Source organism: Marmota flaviventris, chromosome 20 (genome assembly GCF_047511675.1).
Source record: "Marmota flaviventris isolate mMarFla1 chromosome 20, mMarFla1.hap1, whole genome shotgun sequence".
NCBI lineage: Eukaryota > Metazoa > Chordata > Mammalia > Rodentia > Sciuridae > Marmota > Marmota flaviventris.
In genome coordinates, this window is record NC_092517.1 from 20,744,018 (window position 1) to 20,757,957 (window position 13,940).

General features: G+C 45.6%; 1 protein-coding gene across 2 annotated transcripts in view; it reads left to right on the forward strand.

Moving 5' to 3' along the window:
- Positions 1–1,944: 1,944 nt before the first annotated feature.
- The window catches only part of Txnrd3 (thioredoxin reductase 3), a 37,185-nt gene continuing 25,189 nt past the window's right edge, over positions 1,945–13,940 (forward strand). The window contains exons 1-3 of one of the 2 annotated variants that reach the window (XM_027954472.3): positions 1,945–2,255; positions 10,277–10,337; positions 12,014–12,123. In XM_027954472.3, the coding sequence (XP_027810273.3) occupies positions 2,043–2,255; positions 10,277–10,337; positions 12,014–12,123 (384 nt within the window). In that variant the 5' untranslated portion in view covers positions 1,945–2,042. Of the gene's footprint in view, positions 2,256–2,706; positions 2,744–10,276; positions 10,338–12,013; positions 12,124–13,940 lie in introns of those variants that run through there. The other variant, XM_071605877.1, reaches the window with a different exon arrangement.

The window sequence follows — 13,940 nt, forward strand, 5'->3', positions numbered from 1 at the left end:
CTTCTTCCATTTCTCTTTTTAGTGTTCTGTAGTTTTGATTGTAGAGGTTTTTTCACCTCTTTTGTTAGGTTGATTCCCAAGTATTTTATTTTTTTGAGGCTATTGTGAATGGGGTAGTTTTCCTGATTTCCCTTGCAGTGAATTCACTGATGTTTAAGAATGTGTTTGATTTATGGGTGTTGATTTTATATCCTGCTACTTTGCTGAATTCATTCGATAGTTCTAGACATTTTCTGGTGGAATTTGGGGGATCTTCTAAATATAGAATCAAATAGTGATAGCTTGAGTTCTTCTTTTCCTATTCCTATCCCTTTAATGTCTTCATCTGTCTGATTGCTCTGTCCAGAGTTTCAGGACTCTGCTGCAGAGAATTGTTGGAAGAGGCATCCTTTCTTGTTCCAGTTTTTAGGGGTAATGGTTTCAATTTTTCTCCATTTAGAATGACATTGGCCTTGGGCTTAGCCAATATAGCTTTTTTTTTTTTTAATATTTTCTTTTTTAGTTGAAGTTGGGCACAATACCTTCATTTTATTTATTTTTATGTGGTGCTGAGGATTGAACCCAGGGCCTCACACATGCAAGGCGAGCGCTCTACCGCTGAGCTAAAACCCCAGCCCCGCCTATGTAGCTTTTGCTGTGTTGAGGTATGTTCTTACTATCCCTAGTTTTTCTAGTGTTTTGAAGATGAGGGGTGCTGTATTTTGTCAAATGCTTTCTCTGCATCTATTGAGATAATCATAAGATTCTTGTCTTTAAATCTATTGATGTGATGAATTACGTTTATTGATTTTCCTAGGTTGAACCAGCCCTGCATCACTGGGATGTGAACCCCACTGGATGATAGGGCACTATCTTTTAGATATGTTTTTGTATGTGATTTGCCAGAATTTTATTGAGAATTTTTGCATCTGTGTTCATCAGGAATAGTGGTCCGAGTTTTTTTTTTTCCTTGATGTGTCTTTGTCTGGTTTTGATGAGATGATGATAGTTTGATTTGTCTTTGCTACTATTTTTTAAAAATATTTTTCTAGTTGTAGATGGACACAATACCTTTACTGGTTGATTTTTATGTGGTACTGAGGATTGACACACCTGCGAGGCGATCGCTGTATCGCTGGGCCACAACCCCAGCCCTGGGTCTGCTACTCTTATGTGTTGCTTCAGAACCGAGCATGTGTTATTTTTGCAATGTGAATCTTTATTTTATAAAAGGAAACAATAATAAAGTGGGAAAAATTCTCTGAAAAAGATAATTGAGAACCCTGTGGTTAAAAAAAAAAAAAAAATGATCCAGAGACCGGACACCTATAATCCACAATAAGATAAAGGACCGGGCACTCTCTGGCCTCCCCCCAAACAGTGGGCGGGACTCTTGGTCAGGCACAGGTGGTCCTAGAGTCTCCAGACTTCTTTGCAATCAGGAGGGAGGGAGGGGTCCTGGGATCTTCCCCTTAGACTGCACTGCGATGGGACATGCAGAGTTTGGAAGTCCAGTCTTTCCTACAGAGGGCTTTATGCAAACTTCCCTAAATGCAACAGAGCCATCTGCCGTCCCCTAGACTCTGCTAACCAGGTGGAGAGTATTAGTTGGGGGATCTGCATAGAGGCCACCTCTGGGCGGCAGCACCCCAACCAGGCGGTCCCGCGAGGGGCTTCCAACCTCCAGACTGCAGGGGGATGAAGGCGGAGACCAGCGCGTTCCTCAAAGGCTGCCCAGGTTGACGGGCGGCCTAGTCCGCATGCGCAGGGCAATGCGGGGCTGGGCGGGGAGGGCCTGGGCGGCCCAGGGGGCGGGGCGAAGGCGGCCCAGGGGGCGGGGCGAGGGCGGGGTGAACGGCCGCCCCCAGGCCCGAGGCCAGTGCGGGGCGTGTGGAGTTTGGGCCGCGTTCGCCGCTCGGCCGCAGTTCGGGTGCCGCCGCCACCCTCGTCCAGGTTCCTACGTAGACCCGGCCCCGTCCGGCCGGAGTGAGAGCGAGGCCCTGGAGCAGCCACCGTCCCCACCACCGCCGACACTGGCGACGGCGGCGCAGACATCGCCGAGGATGGGGAAAATGAGTGTCCCCAACCGTCGCCTAGCCAGCGTCCGCGGTGTGCCCGTGTCATCGCCTCCCGGGCGCCGCGCCCGCCTGTCGTCTCCCGGGACCAGCCAGCAGCCCCCTGAGGCCCGGGAGGAGATGCGGCGCCGCGTCAAGAACCTCATCGAGGGGAGCCGAGTGATGATCTTCAGCAAGACCTACTGCCCGCACAGCTCCCGGGTAGGCGGCCGGCCGACGGAGGGCCGCGGGGAGACGGAGGGACGCAGGGGGCGGGGCCTAAGGGGAGGGGCGGGGCCTCGGGAGGGAGGGCCACCGGGCCTGGGCATTGGGCGGAGCTTAGGGTTGGGGGCGGGGCCTCGGGAGCTTGGAGCCAAGCCTGGCTGAGTCCTGGGACCTGGAACTGGGACTGCTGCCTGCTGCCTGCTGGTCACCCGCTTGTCCTAGCTCTGCTGGCTTTGAACTTGATGTTGGCTGGCTAAAAATGTGTATCAAGACAGGAAAAAAAATAATTTTTAAATAAAGTTTTGTCTTGATAAAAATGGTGGTGAAAACCGAGGGAACGACCTCGGAGTCCGCAGAGCAGAATTCAGATCCCACTGATAAACTGGGTGACCTTGACCCTGTTCCAGAGCTGGGCAGAAGCTGCCTTTCCACATCTTGTATAATGATGGTAAAGGAAGGTTGTGAAGAGGATTAAAAAGTCAGGGGTAACTTTAAACTCTTCTGCACGTGAACTTTGGGGCTGGGTAGGCTCTCAGCGTTATTTCTAGGGTTAACTCTACTGTTAAGGGTAACCCACTTAGAAATGGGCCTTTGGAAGATAACCCACCTGTAAAGTAGGGTCTCTGAACATTTTGAAATTTATTTCACATTAGCAGAAAGATGAAATAATGAAAGTTGGAAGATAATATGCAAAGCCCTGAACTCTTGGGTCAGGCTCATGAAATGATAAGCTATTATTCAAATTCGAGGTTACATTGAGGTATATCTGTAGTTTCTTAGAACCTGTATTCATGCATATCAATTTTTATTAAAGAGTAATAAAATGATTTGAGTGGCTTGGAAGCCGCCCCACCCCAAGGTTAACCACCTACTACTCTTCTTTACCGTTTCCTCTGCATATATATGTCATTAAACAATATTTTGTTTCTTTTGCCCTGTTTGGGGACTTTAAGCAGAATCACGCATGGATTCTTTTGCAGTTTTTTCCTTCAATGTGTGTTTTCAAGATTCATACATGTTACTACCTGTCCTTGCGGCTCATTAATTTTTATTACTGTGCCATTCCATAGGGTGAATCAGACCATAGGATTAGATTATGCTGTTTCTGGTATTTTGTTCTTAAAAACAATATGTATGCCTATTCTTGGACATACCTCCCATGCGCACATATAAGACTTAATTCTAGGGTATCTTGAAGCTGAGTTGGTGGGCCATAGAGGATGCATGAAATCACACACGTTACTAAGGTGATGCACAATTGCTCCTCCAAGTGGTTATACCGGCTTGCCCTCCTGGTAGTATATAATAGTTTCTTTCAGTCTGAAGCTTTGCTAACTGCTGAGATTTAAAATTTTTGCTATTCCTGCAGTTATGAAGTGGCTTGAATTTTACATTTCCTTGATGAAATTTACATGTTTATGGTTCATTTGAATTTCTTCTTCTAGGAAACAGATTGGGTCTTTTGCTTATTTTTCTACTGAGTTGTTTTGTTTTGCAGATTTGTAGACCTTCATTATATGTTTTGCATACTAACCCTTTGGGTATGTATATGTGTATATATACATTCATATATGACTTTTTATTTTTCTTTCTAAGGGATATTTTGGTCCAGTGAAGTTTGCAAGTTGAATGTAGCTGAACCTATCATTTTTTTTCCCTTTATAGTTTGTTCTTTTTGGGTCTTTATTTTGTTTTTGTTTTTGGCACCAGGGATGGAACCCAGGGGTGCTTTTCCCACTGAGCCACATCCCCAGCCCTTTTTATGTTTTATTTTGAAACAAGGTCTTGATGAGGTGTTTAGGACCTCACTAAGTTGCTGAGGCTGGCTTTGAACTGGAGATCCTCCTGCCTCAGCCTCCCCAATAACTGAGATTACAGGAATGTGCCACTGCACCTGGCTGAAAATTCTCTGATTTTTGAAACATCATTCCTGCGTTAATTTTAATTCATGTTTCTTCACTCTCGATTTCACACACTTTAAAATTCTCTTCTTCTCTTGGTTAGCTTATAAAACACATTGTGGTAAAACACATGCCACATAAAATTTATAATTGAAACCATTTTTAGGAGTAGAAGTCAGTGACATTAAGAACATTTGATTGCTGGGTGCAATGGCACACACCAGTAATCCCAGCAGCTTGGGAGGCTGAGGCAGGAGGATGGCAAGTTGGAGGCCAGGCTTAGAAACTCAGCGAGGCCACAAGTAACTCAGCAAGACCCTGTGTCTAAATAAGATATAAGCACCCATGGGTACAATCCCTGGGACAAAATTAGAAAACAAAATTCACAGTGTTGTACAATGATCACCCTCCATATCCAGAAATTTTTCAACTTTTTCAAATGAAATTCTATACCCATTGAATGTTAACTCCCATTCCTCTTCCCCAGCCATTGGTAACCATCCTTCTACTTCCTGTGTGTGAATTTGACTACTTTGATTACCTCATCCACAAATCATGCAGCGTTTGTATCTTGTGTCTGGCTTATTTCCCTTAGCGTCATATCTTCCAGATCCATCCATGTTGTAGCGTCTGTCAGAAGACAGGCCCAGTAAAACTCCACATTATGTACAACCACAAAAATGGGATCCTGATTCGGATAGGTCATGCTCCATGACTGTACTTATATATAAAAAGAACAAATAAAAAATTTAAAAAAGAATTTCTTTCCCTTTTTAAGACTGAACAGTATTCCATTGTAAAAAAAAAAAAAAAAATAGAGCACATTTTGTTTGTCCATTCAAGCATTAGTGGACAACCTGAGTGGCCTCTACCTTGACTGTCGTCGATAATCTGACAGTGAACGTAAGCATATAGGTGTTTGTTTGAGTCCCTACTTTTAGTTCTTTTAGGTACCTTCCTAGAAATGGAATTGCTGACTTATAAGGTCTTCGTGTTTTCAATGTTTTGTAGAACACTGTTTTACATTTCTACCAACAGTGCACGGGGTTCCGATTTTGCCACATCTTCTTTAACACTTGTTAGTTTGTGTGTGTGTGTGTGTGGTTTTCTTAAAGTAATAGTTATCATGATAGATGAGGTGGTATGTCATCGTGGTCTGATTTGCATTTCCATAAAGATCAGTGAGGTTGAATAGTCTGTGCTTATTTCCCATTGGTGTATTTTCTTTGGAGAAATATCTATTCAAGTGCTTTGTCCAAGTGCTCCGTTTTAAGTTGTGTTTAAAGTTTTTTGTTACTAAGCTTTAGAAGTTCTCTGTATCATATAGGGTGTGATCCTTTAGGTAGGTCACTGTAAACCATCTGTGAAGCTGCTTGGCTGCCTTTTTTAGTGTCCTTTGCTGCTCCAAACCTTTTGTGTTTTGTGAGATCAAATTTGTCTGTTTTCTCTTCTGTTTCTTGTGCCTTTGATGTTATATCCACATCCAATATCTTTGCCCTGTGTCTTTTTTTATTTTTCATTATTTATTTATTTACTTTTTGTCCAGGGACTGAACCCAGGGGTGCTTAACCACTGAGCCACATCCCCAGCCCCCCTTTTTTTTTAAAAAAAAAAATCCCCTTTTAATATTTTCTTGATTGTCAGTGGACCTTTATTTTTTTTATTTATATGTGGTGCTGAGAATCAAACCCAAGGCCTCACACGTGCTAGGCAAGTGCTCTACCACTGAGCCACAACCCCAGCCCTTTTTATTTTCTATTTTGAGACAGGGTCTTGCTAAGTTGCTGAGGCTGGCTTTGAACTCACTATCTTCCTGCCTCAGCCTGCTCAGCCACTGGGATTACAGGCCTGTGCCACTTTGACCAGCTACTGACTTCTTCTAATAGTTTTCTGGTTTTTAGCTCCTACATTTAGGTCTCTGCTCCATTTTGAGTTCGTTTCTGTACTTGGTTTTAGGTCAGGGTTCAGTTCCATTCTTTTGCTTGTGGATAGCCATTTCCTTGGTACCAGTTGTTGGAGACCGTACTTTCTCTTTTGGACGGTCTTGGCACCCTTGTCAAAAATCAAGACTCTATTCCAGAACTCTCCATTCCCTTCTCTTGCTCTGTGGGTCTGTATTCAGGTCAGTCTCCTTATGTTTGATCACTGTAGGTTTGTGGTAAGTTTTGAAATCAAGAAGCAAGAGATGTCCAGCTTTCAAGATTTCATTTTTTGGGGGGCGGGGGTGTGCTATATAGGACTCCCTGAGGTTCCATCTGAATTTTAGGAAAGATTTCAATTTTTGAAAAAAGAAACATCATTGAGATTTTTGGTAGGGATTGCATGGAGTCTGTAGCTTGCTTGGTGTATTATTGACAACAACTTAAAGTCTTCTAATCCTTGAAACACAAGATGTCTTCCTATTTATTGGTATCTTTTATCTCTTTCAGCAGTAGTTTGTAGTTTTTAGTGTATAAGTCTTTACCTTCCTTGGTTAAGTGTATTCCTAAGCAGTTTAATTCTTTTCATGCTGTTGTTAATGGAATTCTTAATTTCCTGATTGACTCATCCATCATTAGTATATGGAAAATAACTAGTTGTCATGACTTTGTGCCCTGCAAGTTTGCTGATTTTGTACATCCTAACAATGTCGATGTGTATGTGTCTTTGAAATCTTCAAGTTTTGAACATATAAGATTATGCTGCTTGTGAACAGAGATAATTTTACTTCTTTTCCAATTGGGACAAGAATTTGTTCGATTCGTTTTTCTTGCCTTATTGCTGTGGCTAGGACTTTCAATGCTATGTTGAAATAGAGTGGCGAAAGCAGGCTTCCTTTCTGATCTTAAAGGAAACATTATCAATATTATGCTATCATGTGTGATGCTACTTGTGGGAAGAGCTCTGGAGTTCTTTGCTCTCATCGTCTGTATCTCCACTGGGCCAAAACTCTGAGGTCTTGTTTAAGAACTAGGAGGAGCATCTGGACACAGTGGCACACACCTGTCATCCTGGTGGCTCAGGAGGCTGAGGCAGGAGGATCGAGAGTTCAAAGCCAGCCTCAGCAACAGGCAAGGCCCTAAGCAACTCAGTGAGACCCTGTCTCTAAATGAAATACAAATAGGGCTGGGGACGGGGCTCAGTGGTTGAGTGCTCCTGAGTTCGATGCCTGGTATCTGCCCCACCACTACCCCAAAAGGATCCTGGGAGTGGGGACGGGGACTGATGAGCAGGACTCTATAAGGGGATTTCTTTTTGGCTTGCCTTTCCCAGCTGGGGACTTCACCTTACAGGTAAACTGTGATGGTGGGGATCATGGTCCCAGTATTTCCCTTCTGCCACTGCTGGGGTATGTGGCTTTTGATCTCAGTGGGGCCAATGGAGCACTGAGCCTTAGTGACTCAGAGTGAGAGGTGGGCAGGGGGTGAGAGGTGCTGGTGGCCTGCTATTCTGAGAGATATTGGGAACTTGTTTTCTAGGCCACACTTCAACTGGGGTTCCCACCAGGCTGGCCTTGGGCAGGGGAGGGAGGGAGGAGGAGGATGTACAGCTCAGGGGCGGACTCTCCCTGCTGTTACTGAGAGTTAATTGATTTCCTTGCATAAATGTTTCTTCATTTGCTGAAAGCTCTTAGGAAATTGCCAGAGCCTGTGAAAATGATTTTCGCAGTTGCACATGTGTTCCCAGTAGGCCAAGGGCTCTGGGTTCAGTTCAGATGTAAATCACCAGCAGGCAAATACAGCTCTCTTACCATTAGCAGCAGCTCTCCCCGTTCTCTTGTAGCAGCTCCAACTAACAGCTCCTCCTGCGGCCCGAGCTAGCAGCTCACCCGGCCGCCTTACCTGCAGCTCCCAGAAGCTCGCCTTCTCATAGTCACCCTCTGTCACCAGTTCTTACTTCTGGCCACTTTGAGTGCCAGCAGCCTTTAGTGTTAACAGCTCTTCCTGGATCTGGCTCAGCCTACTCTGCTCCAGGTGGACATCATGAATGGGCAAAACAAAACCCCCTGGAAGGGTTTGTTGGGACTTAGGGGAAGCAGTACAGACTGAGCTCGTGGAGGGTGGGAGGAGGGCTGTGTGTATGGACAGAAAGGACAAGGTTGGGCATGTACACAGTGTCCTGCCTGCTGTTTTTTTGCTTGGTCATGTGTAGGGGACAGGCTTCTCATGAACCAGAGTGAGGCCATCTGAAGCAGCCTCAGAGGGGCGCCGTCATCCCACCAGGCTGACCACAGTGTGTGCAGGGCCTCTAAGCTGCATATTCTTTAGCAGCAGCCAGGAAGCATGTGCAGAGGCCAAGCTGTCAGGATGGCGGCTTAGCTGGGCGGCCCATGAGGTGGCCACTGGGCAGTGTGCTCCCTGGTGGTGGGAGCCCCTGAACAGCCAGTGTGGGGCGGGGACACCGTGGCTATCAGCCAAAATACAGTGCATGTGTCAAGAGCAGAATGGAAAAAACACCTTTGGGTTGGCAGGTTGGGCCTCTGTGTCTTCTCACACGTTTGGCCGTGGTGGAGTGGACCTTCTGAGTGGAAGTGGGACCTCTGGGTTTTGTGTAAAGTGCTGAGAGCGCTGAAGGGTTTTGATGGGTTTTGTTGTTGTTGGTACTGATGGTTGAACCCAGGGGCACTTGACCCCTGAGCCCCATCCCCAGCCCTATTCTGCATTTTATTTAGAGACAGGGTCTCCCTGAGTTGCTTAGGGCCTCGCTAAATGGCTGAGGCTGGCCTCCAACTTATGATCCTCCTGCCTCAGCCTCCCGAGCATAGATTATAGCCATGAGCCAGCACACTTGGCTGCACTAAAGGGTTTTAAGGAATGTGGCACAAAGCGGGTTTGAAGAGGTCACTTTGACTGCCATTTTGAAAACCAGAGGGGACAACGCTGGTGCAGGGAGAACTTTTGGGATATTACTGAGAAATTCTATTAGTAAATATTGATGTCTCATACTAAGATATCGACTGTGGGAAACTAAGAAGATGAAGCAGTTCAAGATGGAGAATTCAGACTTAGTAATTACTGTAATATGGTGGGTGGGAGCGAGTTTGGGGCTGGACCGATGTTGCCCAGTGACTCCTTTGCAAAGTCGTTCCAGTGCCACGTTGGCTCCAGGTCCTGATCCTGTGTGTCCAGGGGACACCCATGCTGTTGCTTTCCTGTCCCCTGTCGCAGCAGCAGTCTCTGGGGTTTCTTATTTACAGCGATGATGGACCATGCCTGTTTCCCCTACTAGAGGGCCGCCACCATGTCGTGTCCATCTCTGTGTCTCAGTGACTTAGAACAGCAAATGACCCGTCCTGGGTAGGTTGGGAAGAAGGCAAGTTGCTTTTGGAGGATGGTGCCTTTGGGACATCCTGGTGTCAGAAGAGAGATTTGAGCACAAGTTGCAGATTTGGGAGTTGTTATAGTGGGGCTGTGGGGTGTCCCTAGAGCCCCCCTGGGAGGTGACACAGGAAGGTCCAGAGGAGGAATGAGGGGTGTGAGGCCTGAACCCTGGCAGAAAATGGCTCCCTGGGGTCCCCTGGTGGCCCCTGGAGGCAGGTGGGGTGTGGTGGTGGAGGTGGCCCTAGGGCCATGGCTTGAGATCCCTAATTGTCCCTGGAGAGTGGAGTCTCTGCTCCCTGGTCCCCATGGGAGCTGCTCCCTCCCCACACTCTTCCTCCATGATGTCCTGCCTCCCCTCGGCCAGGAGTGGGGCCACCATCTGTGGACTGGGACCTGGGACACCCTGAGCCCCAAGTCAACCTGTCCCCCTCTGCAGTTGTGCTGGTGAGGTCTTTTAGTCACAGCAGCGAAAAGCTGACTAAAACAGGAGTCATAAGGAGACAGATATGTCAAAAGAGGGCACGGGGAGGGTTGAGGTTATTCTGGGAACTTGTGTAGTAGCAAGGGTAAAAAATTGGTCAGGGGGCTGGGGCTGGGGCTCAGTGGCCGAGCAGTACAGCAGAGCACAGGGTTCAAGTCTCAGCACCACATACAAAAATAAGCAAATAAAACACAGGCACACTGTCTATCTACAACTAGAAAAATAAATTAAAAAACAACAGGCCCAACTCCTATTCCCAAACAACGTTGTTTTGGACATCTCTTATTCTTCTGCCATATTTCCTAACTTGTTGAAACAGGTGGATCTTTGTTACAGGTGAAAGAACTCTTTTCTTCTCTGGGAGTCGACTGTAACATCTTGGAACTTGATCAAGTTGGTAAGTAGATAGTTAGTGCACCGTGTTGTCTGCAGCGCACGCCAGCAAGATTGACTTCTTCCCCTGGGCTTGGTTCAGTTCAATTTGCTCTTGTCTCTTTGGGTGAGATGAGCCATTTTTGTGTATGTTCAACCAAGCAGAAAATGAGTCCTTATGTGACAAATCATTTGGTGTAGATTTTCTTATTATATGTTTTTCATATTTGAGGGAAGGGAGTGGGAGGAAAATATGTAAGCTGCTTACTTGGAATATTTGAGGTATTTCAAATGGATCTGCCAACTCGAGAGCAAAATAGCTGAATCTGTAATGAATGAAAGAAATAGACTTCCTCTTCCTGGTTGTGTCACCCACGGAGGGGAGCACATGGAGCTTTTAGTTTTATACTTTAGACTCCTTGGCATCTGTGCGTTTGATTCATTGAACACTTTGCACATGGGGTGCTTTGCAGGGTTGGGGACAGTCATGATCAGAAAATACCTGATCTCTGTCTTCATGAAACTGGCTATTTCCTCCATGTCACTGTGGGAAGTGAAATATTCTTGAATCTTTTGGGTTTTTTTGGTACTGGGGATTAAACCCAGGGGTGCTTAACCACTGAGCCCTGTCCCCAGCTCCTTTTATATTTTATTTAGAGACAGGGTCTCACTGAGTTGCTGAGGGCCTTGCTAAGTGGCTGAGGCTGGCCTCGAACCTGCGATCCTCCTGCCTCAGCCTCCTGAGCTGCTGGGATGACAGATGTGCACCACCCCACCCAACACACTTTTGAATCTTTAGGTTTCTCTGCAGAGTACACCACATGCGGCAATCTTAGATAGTCTTGGCCCACTTGTATTTTCAGCAATGGAGAGTCTATTTTAGTCTATGCTCGTACACATTTCCAAATGTAATCATAGGAAATTTTTTTCTGAGTTGGAACAATAGAGAGGATTCTTATAATTGTCGAATTATAAATCAAAAGCTAATTCGGGGGCTGGAGTTGTGGCCCAGTGGCATAGCACTTGCCTAGCATGTGTGAGGCTAAGCAACAAAACTGACCCGGTTCGATTCTCAGCACCATATAAAAATATATAAAGTTATTTTTAAGACGATTTTTAAAAAGCTAATTTAGAAGGCTTTTTTTTTTTTTGGTACCAGGGATTGAACTCAGGGTCACTCAACCCCTGAGCCCCGTCCCCAGCCCTGTTTTGTATTTTATTTAGAGACAGGGTCTCCCTGAGTTGCTCAGGGCCTCGCTGTTGCTGAGGCTGGCCTCCAATTTGCGATCCTCCTGCCTCGGCCTCCCGAGCCACTGGCATTATAGGCATATGCCACACTGTGCCTGGCAGAAGGCTGTATTTTATTTTATTTTTTTTAGTAGTAGGTAGATACAGTACCTTTATTTTATTTATTTATATTTTATGCTGTGCTTAGGATCCAACCCAGTGCTTCACACGTGCTGGGCAAGCGCTGTACCCCTGAGCCCCAGCCCCAGCCTCTATTTTTAGAGGGATCGGTAGATTGATCTTTAGGTTCCCAAGGTTTTCTCTGGAGTCGACATTTCATGAAGTCATGAACACATGACAGATGTGTCACCTGTCCCAGGTGTGTCCCTGTGAGCACTGTAGTTCTGTGACCCTTCAGTTTGATTTACTTGGCACCATTGACACAGGGTCTTTATTGAACTTTTTATTCTCTAGATGATGGGATCCGTGTTCAAGAAATGCTGACAGAAATCACTAATCAGAAGACCGTGCCCAACATTTTTGTGAATAGAGTGCACGTGGGAGGATGTGACAGGACTTTCCAGGTAAGCCCTCCCTGTCTCTCGTCCATGTTCTGTTCTCAAAAGCATTTAAAAGAGGAGGAAATGGCTTTTAGAAGTCTTTTTACTTGGTCATTTTGAAGTTGTAAAGTGGGAAATCCCTTGGATGGTTATCAGCTAACCCTGATGACTTTACAGGAGATGAGCTTTTCTACCGACCTGAATTCAGGAGCAAGAAGGAGAACATTCTGAATGAGGTTACCAGGCCAGAGAGGTGTGTCCCCCTGGGGCCAGGACAGGTCTGCTCCTCCTCGTGGGGAGAGAAAGGAAGGCTGTTCCCCTGTAAAATGAGGTCAGCGCCAACAGTCTTGTTCATTAGAATCATTAGATCATTAGAATTCTTGGCAAGGCCGCTGACCCTGGGATGACTAATTTGTTCAGGGCCATTGACATGGACTTTCTCATCCGTAGGGGTGGAGAGCTTGCCTCGCATGCATGAGGCACAGGGTTCCATCCCCAGCACCACATACAAATAAATAAATTAAATAAAGGTACTGTGTGCATCTACGACTAATATACGTATGTATATTAGTCGTAGATGTTATATATGGATTATTTTTATTTCTAAAATGCATGAAATGGACAGGAGTCCTTCTGTTAGGTAGTAATCGATAAAAAATTGATATTTATGGGGCTGGGGATGTGGCTCAGGGGTAGAGTGGTTGCCTTGAATGCACAGGCAGGCCCTGCATTGGATCCTTTGCACCACACACACAATTAAAAAACAATCCTTATTTTATAATTAGTTTATTAATTAAAATTCCATTCTCTTTTGTGCATGTATGCAAATGTTAGCCACCAGTGATTGACTAAATACTGATTTGAAATCTTTTTTTTAAAGAGAGAAAGAGAAAGAGAGAGAGAATTTTTTAATATTTTTTTTTTTTTAGTTTTCGGTGGACACAACATCTTTGTTTTTTATTTTTGGTGTGGTGCTGAGAATTGAACTCAGCGCCCCGTGCGTGCCAGATGAGCACGCTATCGCTTGAGCCACATCCCCAGCCCCTGAGTTGAAATCTTAATTAAGAATTATATTTTGGTTGGGAAAGAAATGATTGTGTGCATTGCATGTGAATGGGCGATCCGTGTCATTATGTAACAGCATGCTTTATTAGTTCTAGAAGTCGCCACCCAGTGCGCAAGGTGGTGACTGCTGTCATTACTGCCCCTACGCACGTTCGGAGCTGGCCTCGGCAGTCCCCACCCGGATTATGGTGTCAGAGATTGGGCCTGGGGGGACCCAGAGAGCAGATCTGTTTTAGAAACAAAAGGCTTCTTCTTGGGTAGCACATCCTAACTAGTTCCACCCTACTTGAGCAGCACGCAGAGAAATGTCAGTTCCAACTTTAGATGAGTGGTAGATCTGTTGGCCCCAAGACTTTTTGTAAATGAAATCGATGCCGATTGAACACTGAACACAGGGTGCAGGTAAAGAGCTTTGAGATGGATTTCCCTGAGCACTTCAAAAAATAAGGAGGCCGGTGGAGCTCTTCTTAGGATGTTTACAAGCCATCGTGGGCGCACATCCTTTATTGGCCACATAGCATCTGGCAGATCCCTGAAGTTATGAAATGAGCACTCTTGTCCCTCTCAGGAAGGGCTGGTTTGAGCTTGTCATTTCTAAAGCTGAGCTTGGAGGATTGGGCAATTGACTTGGCATAAAGAAGGCTTGCTGAGTCACGTATCAGACTCTCACCTCCTCTGAACTGCTTCTGACCACTACACAGGCCACAGGAGCAAGCAACTATGGTACAGAACCAGTGTCGTGATCCTTATGGAAAGAAAAATTTGCAAGGGATTTC